The sequence below is a fragment of the Rhinatrema bivittatum genome, chromosome 1, assembly GCF_901001135.1.
Source record: "Rhinatrema bivittatum chromosome 1, aRhiBiv1.1, whole genome shotgun sequence".
In the NCBI taxonomy this organism is placed as follows: Eukaryota; Metazoa; Chordata; class Amphibia; order Gymnophiona; family Rhinatrematidae; genus Rhinatrema; species Rhinatrema bivittatum.
This window is the reverse complement of record NC_042615.1, coordinates 73,596,208-73,609,602: the sequence shown is the minus strand read 5'-3', so window position 1 is coordinate 73,609,602 and position 13,395 is coordinate 73,596,208. Positions and strand designations below refer to the sequence as shown.

The 13,395-nt window shown below is 40.6% G+C and overlaps 1 protein-coding gene across 1 annotated transcript; it reads left to right on the top strand.

The window, feature by feature from the left end:
- The first annotated feature begins 9,684 nt into the window (after positions 1-9,684).
- LOC115092751 (piggyBac transposable element-derived protein 3-like) lies at positions 9,685-11,439 on the top strand. Its single transcript, XM_029604048.1, has one exon. The coding sequence runs from the start codon at positions 9,685-9,687 to the stop codon at positions 11,437-11,439; it is 1,755 nt and encodes a 584-aa protein (XP_029459908.1).
- The last annotated feature ends 1,956 nt before the right edge of the window (positions 11,440-13,395 follow it).

Sequence of the window (13,395 nt, the reverse complement as noted above, 5' to 3'; positions counted from 1 at the left end):
AATCGGGGGAATTGTTATTGTATCGCGGCTCTAATGATTTTTGATGATTTAAAATATATCGGACGATATTTTAAATCGTCAAAAAACGATTCATATCCTTACTTTCCATTACATTTAGTGGGGAAGGCACTGCGGAATGTTTTGGGCTCCAGAATTGGGGTTTTCTCATCAATTTTAATGAAACTTGTGGGAAGATATCATCTTAAAGAGGTGGAAACTCCAAAACACATAGACTGTAGCAAAATTGACCCAAAAGTGGCATGAATAGCCTAAGGTACCATAAATGGTAAAGGAGCTAAGGTGCATCAGCAGTGTCAGGAGTTCTCCAAGGCATCATCAGAGAAGCAAAGAAATAGCAGGAGGGGAAGAATACCCTAAGGCTTCAAAAGAGTGACTGACAACAGTGGCATAAACCCTTGAAGGCAGTACAAGAGGAAAAGTGGCACCAAGAGTGGCATCAACATCCTAAAGCACCATGAAAGTGGAATGAAGCAGAAAAAGTGGCAGAAAAATCACCAAGGTATTGATAAAGGGACAAAGAAGCACAAAGAGTGGCATCAACATACCAAAGCATCATGAGAGGTACAAAGCAGTTCACCTCAGTGGCAAGAATACCCCAAGGTGTAAAGTCTGAGGTATGACAGCAAGACAGAGTGACAGCAAGAACCACCCCAAGGTGCAAATTACAGGGTATGGCTGCAATGCTAAGTGAAAGATAAGGGTGGCATGGGAGATGTCTGTCTTCCTGTTAAAGTACAAGAGAAATATCTGTCATCAGAATCACTCTTCTGAAATAAGCTTTTATTACATTCCCTACTTAAGCTTGATCTTGCTGTTGGATGGAATTTTGGATTTCTTGTGAAATTTGCTTTCCAATTAAAACTTTACAATCAGAGGATGAAAATGGTCTCTCTTCAGTGTGGCTTTCCTAAGAATTTGTGAGGTTTGCTTTATTAAGAAAGCTTTTCTCATATTCTGTAGATGAACCTAAACCATTTCATGATTTCCTGGTGTTGCATTACTTATCTAATCCTTCTGAAACTTTTACCATATTCAGAACATAACGAAGGTCTCTCTCTCTCTCTCTGCACGTTTTTTTTCTGTTCTGCCTGTACTCCTTCCTTTTGATTGAGGTTTTTTTGTGGTAAAACACCCCAGTATAACCAACAAACAAACATGGTGGAAGAACCAATATGGGATTGTGGTGGGTTAGAACAAAATGATGAACAGGTGAATAGGGAGGAGAAACTTTTTATATTTTTCAATTTTCAAATTTTTTGATTTGGGACAAAACACCCCAGTATAACTAACAAAGTAGCAAGCTAGAGTGGGTAGATATCACGGGCATGATGCCAATTTGGTTATACCCCTGAGTCAGGAGGGAGCAGGAGTCAGGAGAAGGAAGGTCAGGCATGTGTCCTTCTGCAGCAGTAAGGAGCTGGCAGGACCAGTATAGATATTGTGCCTGGTCAGCCACCTTCCCTTCAGATTGAACTTTCTGGTACTAGTGGCTGGCAGGTTTTCTGGAGGAACAGGATACTCACACGAACAAGGAGTGCACAGGACAGGGCAATACCAAAACAGAGTGCAAGGAAATAAATACAGTTGAGCTAGGCCACCGGGATACCTAAACCTAGAAAGGACACAGGAGGGTTGCAGGATACCTACAGGAGGGTCACTGAGGCCCAGAGAGAACATAATGGCCACTGGGAGACACACAGGGAGCATGAGGGACACTAGGAGACCCACATGAAACAGGAGGGCCATTGGGAAACCCACAGTGAATAGGCAGGCCTCTGCAAGGCCCAGACAAGACAGGAGCACAGTTAGGAAACACATGGCAAGGGGGGTGGACAGAAAGGCCAGGACAGGAGAAGACAAGGAAAATATACACAGACAAGATAGGTCCAGGTAAGACAAGAAGTACAGTGCAAGAGACAAGACAAAGACATGACAGACAGGCTAGAAAGGTCTAAACATAGTAGGACATAGCGCAGAATAAGGGCAAGGATATACAGGCAAGAGTACAAGAACAATGAGCAATGAAAAGGTAATACAAGCAAAAATATAAAGACAAGAGGCCAAAGGCAGAAAGGAGACTCTATGCTTTGATGGGGAGTATCCTATGATGGAGGTTCATGAAGGGATGGCCTTGTTCCCACATACAGACTTTAAGGGATGGCTAGAGCAGGATTGAATGTGGCCCACTGAGGGCTCCTGCTGGCAGGGGTGCTGTCTAGCAGCCAGATTCATTATAGAAGAATATCCCAAGGCTTCAAAAGATGCCATCAACAACAGTGTCATGAAGCCTTTAAGACTGTACAAGAGGGGATAAGTGGCACCAAGTATGGCATGAATAGCTCAAGGCACCATGAAGGAGGAACAGACTACCAAAAGAAGGAGCAAATCCCTCAAGGCACTGAAAAAGATGAAATCAACTGAGAGAGTGGCATGAAAAAGCAAAACATCATTAGAGATGCAAAGAAGCCACTCAGGGTGGCAAGAATACCCCAAGGCTCAAAATGAGGGGCAAAGGATGCCAACCAAATTGGTTGAAAGCACTTGGCAGGGAGAAGCTAGAGGAAATCATTGGAGCAGAACTGCTGTCATTCTAAATGAGCTCTATTGTTCAGGCTTGGGGTTAGTCTTTACTGGAGGCTAAGATGCTACTGACTAGAGGCACCAAATGCTCTTTATCCACTAGCTTTTTAATGTCCTGTGATTCTGGGAATCCAGGACATAATTCTTCTGAATCAGTATTTTAAATAGTTCCTTTATCACCTTAGTAGCAGAAATCATGGAGGACCGCGATACTAATGGTTCTGAGTGCTGCACTTCTCAACCCTTGACTTTTGATGTGGTATAATCCATCAAAGGCTAAATACTGGATGGATGACACCAATAATCACAAGAACCATAAGGCAACAGAGTTCGAAGAAAATGTCCAAGAGAGCAAGAACCATTAAAGATAACTGGGTTGGTAAAGCCTGTGTAATGCAACAGATGGCTACTTAGAAATCCATTGCACTCTAAGGCATTATTTAATAGATGAGTGCAACTGTAAGCTTACTGCCCACCCATGTTAACCATTGGGGGGCCCCAAAAAAATTCAGCTCTGGCTACACCATTGGGCAGCAGGTTTTTGCTTGTGGGGTTACTGCTTATGTGCTTGAGTTGAACAAGTGAGGGGACAGTGTCTTTCTGTGCCTCAGGTAACTGTTTTGGCCTAGGCTTCTGGTATTGAGGTAGGGATTGTAGTGCTGCAGTGCTGGGCATAGCCTGGGGAAAGAGGAAAGCATAGGCATTGGAATGGTGTGGACCATTCGAGACCTGGCCCCCACCTCTGAGGATCTTCAGTGTTTTGGCCAGGCCCACAAACTATTAATACTGGTCGAGAGAAGCTTTTGCTCCATTGGCTGTTCACCTCAGTCTCTCAGTTAATTTCTTTTTGAGGGGTTTGTATTAGTGTAACTTTCTGTAACCTTAAGCATTAATACAAGAAGAATGAATATGAGGGGAATCGCAATGGAGGTGCACAAATGCATTGATCCCTGGGAGCCGGAGACCCTCGCTATGCCACTGGTCAGGCCTCAGTGTATATGATTGAAGCATAAACAACAAAGGGATACCCTTATGCTGTGGAAATAATTTTTATTAATATAATCTGTTACAGAGCCCGACTCCGGCCGAGTTTCGCCAAGATGGCTGCAAGTAATCTTTTCGACTTGTGTGGCATTAATTAATGAATAAATAGAATTTAGGGTGAAAGATGTATGCTTTTTATGTTATATATGTATGCTTTATATGTATGTTGTGCTGTCTAAAAAAAAATTGATTCTATGTTTTTTGATTTTTTTTAATGGATTTATTATTTATTAATTGATTAATTTTTATCAATTTTATAGCCCCTGATGCAGCTATCTTGGTGAAACTCGGCCGAGTCGGGCTCTGTAACAGATTATATTAATAAAAATTCTTTCCACGACATAAGGGTGTCCCTTTGTTGTTTTTGCCATGGCTACGTGGGATCGCCTTCCAATTTGTAGCTACATGATATAGCTGGAAGGGTTAGGCCCCAGGGATTGTGGTGGGAGCAAGACAGGTTTATGCAGGATACATCAGGCCAGTGGTGGTGTTTGGAGCAGAGGAAGCAGAGGAACTCAGTGGAGTCATGTGCAGTGGTGTTGATTGTGGCAAAGTGGCAGAGGAAGTCAGTGGAATCATGCCCTAGACGTGGTAATTAGCATTGACTTTCTCTGCCAGCTTTGCCACAAAAATTAATATCACCGCTCAGGCATGATTCTACTGAATTCCCCTGCCTGCTTCACAGTTGAGGCAAGTAGGCAGGGGAAGTCAATGCAGCCATGTCTCAGTGGTGGTGTTTGCCTAATAAAGGGTCTTCAACCTAAAGCTTTCTAAACTCTGATTCAGGAAATCCTTTAAATAGAGTTTCTTCTACCTCAGTATCAGAAGCTGACAAAACCACTGGGTGTGGTAAACATCTAAAACCATCATGTGCATACTAATATGCAACTATGTTTTAGGTTCTATGATTGAAAGAAAACTTAAGATTTACTTACAATACAAATAAAACATTTTTTTCACATTTTGTCAGCAATTTCTACAGGTATTTGAAATTTTCACATCAAAGTTTAGTTTCACTAGAACTGCTGCAGGCATATTGTTATACAAATGAGAAGAGTGAAGGCTCACACAAATCATGTACCCAACCACAGCAGGTTGCAGTTCTATCATTTATGAATCAGTATTGTGCTTATCTACAGTGTAAATCAAGATGGGCTTACATGTATTTCTATTTCTGGGTGTACTTACTTAGCAAATACATTATTGCTATATGTGCCTTTGTGCCTTATACTGTACACACGCCCCTGGGAAAGTGAACTCAGGACCTTGCATGTATTTACTAAAAATAATATGTTGAACTATGCTGAAAATTTTACCCTCTACCCTATTCAGATTTGCTCCAAATATGGTCACACTCTAGAACAGCTGGAGACACGTGCACCAGTGAATGTTTCCCTCTTTTTCTTCATCCTGATTCATCTTTTGAGGCACTTTGGCTTCCATCTGTACTCTATTTCTATTTCTGGCTGTATTTATGTGGCATAGGAGCCATGAACTGCAAAATTTGGCACCTGGATCTCATTGGGAACAGCTGTCGATCTACTGTGCCATAAATGAATGAATAAATAATGTAAATAAAAAGAATTGTGGGCCAGTATTTTAGCACATTTGTATGTTTCTAATAAATCTTTCCAAATCTCTGAAAACAGAGCAAACTTATCAACTCTCAGTCTCTTGGCAGAAAGTTAGAACCACCCAGAAATTGCTTTGTGTTAGGGAATAATGAGAAGAGGTAAATGAAAAGGATAAGTGGCTCAAGACAGAATGAAAGCCATTAAAATGTAATCTGTAAGTGGCAGAGATGCCACAGGCTGACACTGCATAATACAGTAAACAGTACAGTACAAGCTCACATGATGAAACCTGCATGTGGTTCTTGATAACCAGCTCAAAATGGCTCATAAACACAATGACAATCAAGAAACATAATGTGTTTATGTAGCAGAGCCTCTAAGTCATGAGATATGACAAGCAGATACTGAAAGTCAGCATAATGCAGGAAATATGCATAGAACAAGTACATGTACACAAAATAGTAGGGATGTGCAATCGTTTTTCATGAATTAGGCAATGTCAACAAAATTTCCTAATTCGGAATGGTTTGGAAGAACCGAAAAACGATTGATTTTTTCCGAAATTTCAGAAAAAAATCATTTTTGAGTTAGCGCACACTAACTCCCGATAGTGCATATTAACCCAAAAATTGGGGCCCCTGGAAAAAAAAACACGAACCATGGGAAAACAAAATTCCCATGGGGGAGTCCAAAACGAAGCCCGACACAAAAGTTTTACCCGAAGCACATCTCTACAAAATAGTGCAGTTGTTGGTTCTAGGGTGTTTCAATATTTTTAGGAAAAACAAATGGGTGGGATGGATAAATTATCAGAAATTGAAGGTCTGCAAACATTATTAAAAGTCAGGAAGTTTCCACTTGCTGTGATAATCTTTACCGATTGTGCAAGCTTTATAGTTTTCAAATGCATGAAAACGTGCACTCGGTGGTTCTAGTGTGGAACAGTACCAGCTGAAATGCATGAAAATGGGCAAAAAATGTGAATTTGGCTGTTGATGAAGTGGCTCAAAGTAGCTAAAAAACAAAATGATAATAAAAAAAAGTGATCTGTAGATGTAGCAGAGGTTCTAAGTTATGATATACCACAGACTGACACTAGTTGTCAGTCTAATACAATAAATATTGCAGTGCAAACTAACGTATGTGAAAACATGCATGTGGTAATTGATGTGGCTCAAAATGACTCAAAAACAGAATGGCAATCAAAAAAAGTGATCTGTATATGTAGCAGAGGCTCTAAGCCATGAGATACCTTGATCTTCTCATTGTAAGGTTTTATAGCTTAATTCAACTTCCCACACATACAGCTTACAGTACAGTACAACCTGAAACCTCTAATAAAAAAAAAAAAAGCAAACTTGCCAGCAACAGCAACAATCCCAGTCATTCTGTTTTTGAGGCAATATATATATTGAAGATATCCAAAAGGTGGGAAAGAAGGGAAATGTGTTGATTGTTGGAGATTTTAATCTGCTGGACATAGACTGTAGGATTCCTTCTGCAGAATCTAACAGAAGTAGAGAGTTAGTGGATGTCCTACAAGGGGCTCTGTTCAAACAAATAGTAATAGAACCCACAAGGTAGGGAGCTATTCTCGACTTAGTGCTCACAAACAGGAATAGAATCTCAAATGTCTGGGTGGGGCCCACCTTAGCACCAGTGATCATCAAATGGTATGTTTTGATATTGCAAATAGGATACAGAGAAGTCACACAAAGACCAGAGTTTTGAACTTCAAAAATTCGGACTTTGCTGAAATGGGAAAATTCCTTGAGATGGAACTTGAAGACTAGAAGAAAATGGGAGAGGTGGAACAACTATGGGCCAAACTTAAAGGAGCGATCATAAAGGCAACTAATCTTTTGGTTTGAAAAGTAAAGAAAAGCAAGAGAAATAGGAAACCTATCTGGTTCTCAAAGGAGGTGGCTGATAAAATAAAAATAAAAAGAACAGCATTCGAGAAATATAAAGGATCCCAAAAAAGAGGAACACAGGGAAGAATATCTAGTTAAACTGAGAGAGATGAAGAAATTAATCAGGAAAGCAAAATGTCTGGTGGAAGAAAGGATTGCCAAAGAGGTAAGGAGAGGAAACAAAACTTTTTTTCAGATACATCAGAGGAAAGAATTAAAAGTGGCATAGTACAACTGAAAGGTGAAGAGGATCAATGTGTGGAAAGAGACCAAGAAAAGGTGGAAATAATAAACAAATACTTCAGTTCGGAGTTCACTAAGGAAGACCCTGGGGAAGGACCATCACTGGTTAATAAGGGGTGGATTTGATGAAACCATGTTTATGGAACAGAACGTATGGGAAGAGCTAGGAAAACTAAAAGTAAACAAAGCCATGGGGCCTGATGAGATTCATCCAAGGATACTTAGGGAGCTCAAAGATATGCTGAGGGGGTCCGCTGAGTGACCTGTTCAATAGATCCCTGTTCAATAGATCCCTGGCAATAGTGATCATAACATGATCAAATTTAAACTAATAACTGGAAGGTGGATAATAAGTAAATTTACAGCTCCAACACTAAATTTTCAAAAGGGAAACTTTGATAAAATGAGGAAAATAGTTAGAAAAAAACTGAAAGGTGCAGCTGCAAAGGTTAAAAGTGTTGAACAGGCATGGACATTTTTAAAAATACAATCCTAGACACGCAGTCCAGGTGTATTACACACATTAAGAAAGGTGGAAGGAAGGCAAAACAATTACCGGCATGGTTAAAAGGTGAAGTGAAAGAGGCTATTTTAGCCAAAAAAACATCCTTCAAATATTGGAAAAAGGATCCATCTGAAGAAAATATGATAAAGCATAAGCATTGTCAAGTTAAGTGTAAAACATTGCTAAGACAGGCGAAGATAAAATTTGAACTGAAGTTGGCCATAAAGGCAAAAACTCATAATAAAAACTTATTAAAATATATCCAAAGCAAGAAAACTGTGAGGGAGTCGGTTGGACCATTAGATGACAGAGGGGATAAAGAGGCTCTTAGGAATGGTAAGGCCATTGCAGAAAGTAAATAAATTATTTGCTTCTGTGTTTACTAATGAGGATGTTGGGGAGATACCAGTTCTGGAGATGATTTTCAAGGGTGATGAGTCAGTCGAACTGAACCAAATCACTGTGAACCTGGAAGATGTAGTAGGCCAGATTGACAAACTAAAGAGTAGCAAATCACCTGGACCGGATGGTATGCATCTTAGGGTACTGAAGGAACTCAAAAATGAAATTTATGATCTATTAGTTAAGTTTTGTAACCTATCATTAAAATCATCAATTGTACCTCAAGACTGAAGACTTGCCAATGTAACCCCAATATTTAAAAAAGGGCTCCAAGGGCGATCCGGGAAACTATAGACCAGTGAGCCTGAGTTCAGTGCCAGGGTAGTGGAAACTATTCTAAAGATCAAAATCAAAGAGCATAAAGAAAGACATGGTTTAATGAAACACAGTCAATATTGATTTATTCATGGGAAGTCTTGCCTAACAAATCTGCTTCATTTTTTTTAACCTTTTAGATCCCAACGTGCCACAAGTGGAACATTTTTTTAAATGATTTTAATTACTCCAAACCTAAAGAAAATCAAATTTTCAACCATTTAGCTTGAGAGTATAGAACTTGAACAGTCTAAATCCAAAAATGTGATGTTCCAAGATGAATACTCTTAAAGATATGAATATGCAAAGTAGGTCAAAAACTGAAGTTTTGACATAGTTTGACCTTTTCACCTTTTGGTATGATACTGAGTGTCAATAAAGGACTTGTGTGATATATTCAAGTTCCCAAGGGTTTTCTGATCATGTTGGCATAAATCTTTCTTTTGTAGGTAAGATACAAATTGATCAGCACCAATTTATGTTTGCATGTTCCACATGTGGAACGTTGGGATCTTTGTGGGTCAAAATATACACATTTTTGAAAAATGAATAAAAATGCAAAAAACGGTTCACAAATATTTAAAAAAAGGGTAAATTACATATAATCCCATGCTCTCTCTCATGCATACACATACACACAGACTTCTCATTCTCATGCTCTCTCTCAAGCACATACACAGGCTTCACTCCCATGCTCCCTCTCTCTCTCTCTCTCTCTCAAACATACATACACACAGGCTTATCACTCCCATACACTATATGAGGAATCTTACTCTCTCCTGGGCCTCCATCTCAGGATGCAAGGACTGAGCACAACAGGCTAGCTCCGCGACGGCGTCCTCTTCTCGGGCCCCGCGAGACTAGCTCCGCGACAGCGTCCTCTTCTCGGGCCCCGCGAGACTAGCTCCGCGACAGCGTCCTCTTCTCGGGCCCCACGAGACTAGCTCCGCACGAGCGAGACTAGCTCCGTGACGGCATCCTCTTCTCGGGCCCCGCGAGACTAGCTCCGCGACGCCGTCCTCTTCTCGGGCTGCACGAGCGAGACTAGCTTCGCTACGGTCCTGTTCATTTCCTAATTTGGAATACAATGAAAACTCAGAAGTACTTGACTGTTGAAGAAGCAGTTGAACAAGTTTTGGGCGATTCTGAAGCTACAGAAGCTGATATTGTGATTTTACCACCATCAGATAATTTAGAAGACTCAGATATCGAAGATATCAATGACGAAGACCTAACACCAGAAGTACCAGCAGATGTGTGTGGTGAAGTGGAAGTTGCAGTTGAGTCACGCGATGAGGAAGTGGATGAGGATGACAAATTGCTATCAACCTATTGTCAAGAATCAGGAGATACCAAAGGAAAACGAAACCCAGAGAAGCCAAAGCCAAGATGGATCAAGACAGATGATTTCACGACCACAATGGAAGAGCATCCCCCAACAAAGTTGGCTGATATTCGTCCAGATCTTCTTCAAAAGACACCATTTGAACTTTTCATAGAAATTATGGGTGAAGATTATTTAGAAGAATTAGCATACATGACAAATATATATGCCAGGCAGAAATTGGCAAGCATTGACACAAATGCTGACGAAATCACTTGTTTCTTCGGAATACTCTTGCACAGTGGCTATCACCATGTTCCAAAAGAAAAGCATTACTGGTCAACTGCAGAAGATTTGAGCAACCAAATTGTGCCAAAAACCATGTCAAGAAAACGCTTTGAGGACCTGAAAATCTATTTTCATATTGTTGACAATTTGCAACTACCACCTGGAAAAGCTGCAAAAATTGAGCCATTTGTTACCCATTTATCTGCTCAGTTTTTGAAGATCGGAGGTGTTTTTAGTGAAAGCCTGAGCATTGACGAATCAATGGTACCATATTATGGTCATCATAGCTGCAAAATGTTCCTTCGAGGAAAACCAATTCGATTTGGATACAAAATATGGATGATGTGCAGTCCAGATGGTTTTCCATTTTCAATGCAGATTTATACAGGTGCCAAATATCAGCCAGAAGAATCAGGCACTGATAAAACTGAAAAAGTTCCACTTGGTACAAGAGTAATTTCGGATTTGATTTCAGTCATTCAAGAGCCAAGAAATCATTGCCTTTTCTTTGATAATTTCTTCACATCACACAACTTGATGGTGGAACTGAAAGAAAAGGGATTTCGAGCAATTGGCACTGTCAGAGAAAACAGAACTGGGAAATGTCCCCTAATGGCACCTAAAGAACTGCGCAAGAAAGATCGTGGGGAATTTGATTATCGTGGTGATGGAGACATCATCTGTGTCCGCTGGAATGACAGCAGTGTGGTCACAGTCATGTCCAACTGGATGAAGCCATTTCCACTTCAAAATGCCAGCCGCTATTCTCTCAAAGAAAAGAAAAAAGTTCTAATAAAGCAACCAAAAATAATTGGTGCTTACAATCAAGGCATGGGTGGTGTTGATCTACTTGACCGGCTTTTATCAGCTTACCGCCCAACACTTCGCTCCAAAAAGTGGTGGTGGAATTTATTTTCAAATGGCTTGAACATGGCTGTTGTGGCAGCTTGGAAAATTCACTGCCATCTGCTTGGAAAAGAAGCAATGAGCCACTTGGACTTCCTACGTGAAGTATCTACCGTAGCAATGAAATGTGGCCTTTCAAGCTACCGCATCCGGAAAGGAGGTCCTACAGCATCCATAAGTGCTGATGTAAAGGCATCACAGCCTCACTTCTTGTCCACAACTTCCCAAGGCCGATGTGCTGTCTGCTCCAAAAATACAAAAAAGTGGTGTGAATTTTGTGGTAAACGTTTACATGAAAAATGTTTTCCAGATTATCATGCTTGATTTTCTTGACTAATTTTCATTCTTATGTATGATATCAGCTGTAGTATTGCAGTATGTTATAAGAATTACCTAAAATAAAGAAATGTTACAAGAATTACCTAAAATAAAGAATTTTTGAAAAAGTACTTTTTGACTCCTGTAGATCCCAACGTTCCACTAGTGGACATGCATTTTTCTCAAAAACCCATAGTCCGATTTCCTTGAAAAATTTTTTATACCATATTTGGGTCTAGTTAACTAAGATATGTAAAAAGGGGCATCAGGAAATAAGTCCTTCAATGAGCGGGATCTAAAAGGTTAAGGGGTTAATAAACATGTGGATAAAGGTGAACCAGTAGTAGTGTATTTGGATTTTCAGAAGGCATTTGACAAAGTCCTTCATGAGAGGCTTCTAAGAAAACTAAAAAGTAATGGGATAGGAGGCGATGTCCTTTTGTGGATTACAAACTGGCCAAAAGACAGGAAACAGAGAGTAGGATTAAATGGACAATTTTCTCAGTGGAAGGGAGTGGGCACACTGGGCAGTGGAGTGCCTCAGGGATCTGTATTGGGACCCATACTTTTAAATATATTTATAAATGATCTGGAAAGAACTATGACAAGTGAGGTAATCAAATTTACAGGTGATACAAAATTGTTCAGAGTAGTTAAATCACAAGCAGATTGTGATAAATTGCAGAAGACTTTCTGAGAATGGAAAATTGGGCATCCAAATGGCAGATGAAATTTAATGCGGATAAGTTCAAGGTGACGCATATAGGGAAAATAACCCATGTTATAGTTATAAAATGTTAGATTCCATATTAGGAGCTACCACCCAAGAAAGAGATCTAGGCATCATAGTGGATAACATATTGAAATCATCGGTTCAGTTTGCTGCGACAGTCAAAAAAGCAAACCATATGTTGGGAATTATTAGAAAAGGAATAGTGAATAAAACGGAAAATGTCATAATGCCTTTGTATCGCTCCATGGTGAGTCCGCTCCTTGAATACTGTGTACAATTCTGGTTTCCGCATCTCAAAAAAGATATAGTTGCGATGGAGAAGGTACAGAGAAGGGCAACCAAAATAATAAAGGGAAATGAACAGCTCCCCTATGAGGAAAGACTAAAGAGGTTAGGACTTTTCAGCTTGGAGAAGAGACGGCTGAGGGAGGATATGATAGAGGTGTTTAAAATCATGAGAGGTCTAGAACGGGTTAATGTGAATCAGTTATTTACTCTCTCAGATAATAGAAAGACTAAGGGGCACTCCATGAAGTTAGCATGTGGCACATTTAAAACTAATTGGAAAAAGTTCTTTTTCACTTAACACACAATTAAACTCTGGAATTTGTTACCAGAGGATGTGGTTAGTGCAGTTAGTGTAGCTGTGTTTAAAAAAGGATTGGGTAAGTTCTTGGAGGAGAAGTCCATTACCTGCTATTAATTAAGTTGACTTAGAAAATAGCCACTGCTATTACTAGCAACAGTAACATGGAATTGACTTAGTTTTTGGATACTTGCCAGGTATGGCCTGGATTGGCCACTGTTGGACACAGGATGCTGGTCTTGATGGACCCTTGGTCTGAACCAGTATGGCATGTTCTTATGTTCTTAATGTGAGTCTGCTGAGTGACTGCAGAAGAGAGTGGGTCCCACTTCACAAGAGTGGGAGCCAAGAGGAGGCTGGAAATTGCAGGCCAGTTATCCTCACCTCTTGGCGGGAAAATTAATGGAGAATCTACTGCAGCAGTTCTCAACCTATGGGTCGCGACCCCGGCGGGGGTCGAATGCCCAAAACACAGGGGTCGCGCGCTCCCGGTCTATCCCGCTGCCGTTGCCGCCGGGCTGTCAGCACGTTCAAGCCCAGCGGGAACGGCAGCGGCGCTAGAAGAAGCTCTGCACCCGCGGCTGGGCCTTTTCTTCTTCCTGCGCCTGCCCTCCCGTGACCCGGAACAGGAAGTGAATCACGG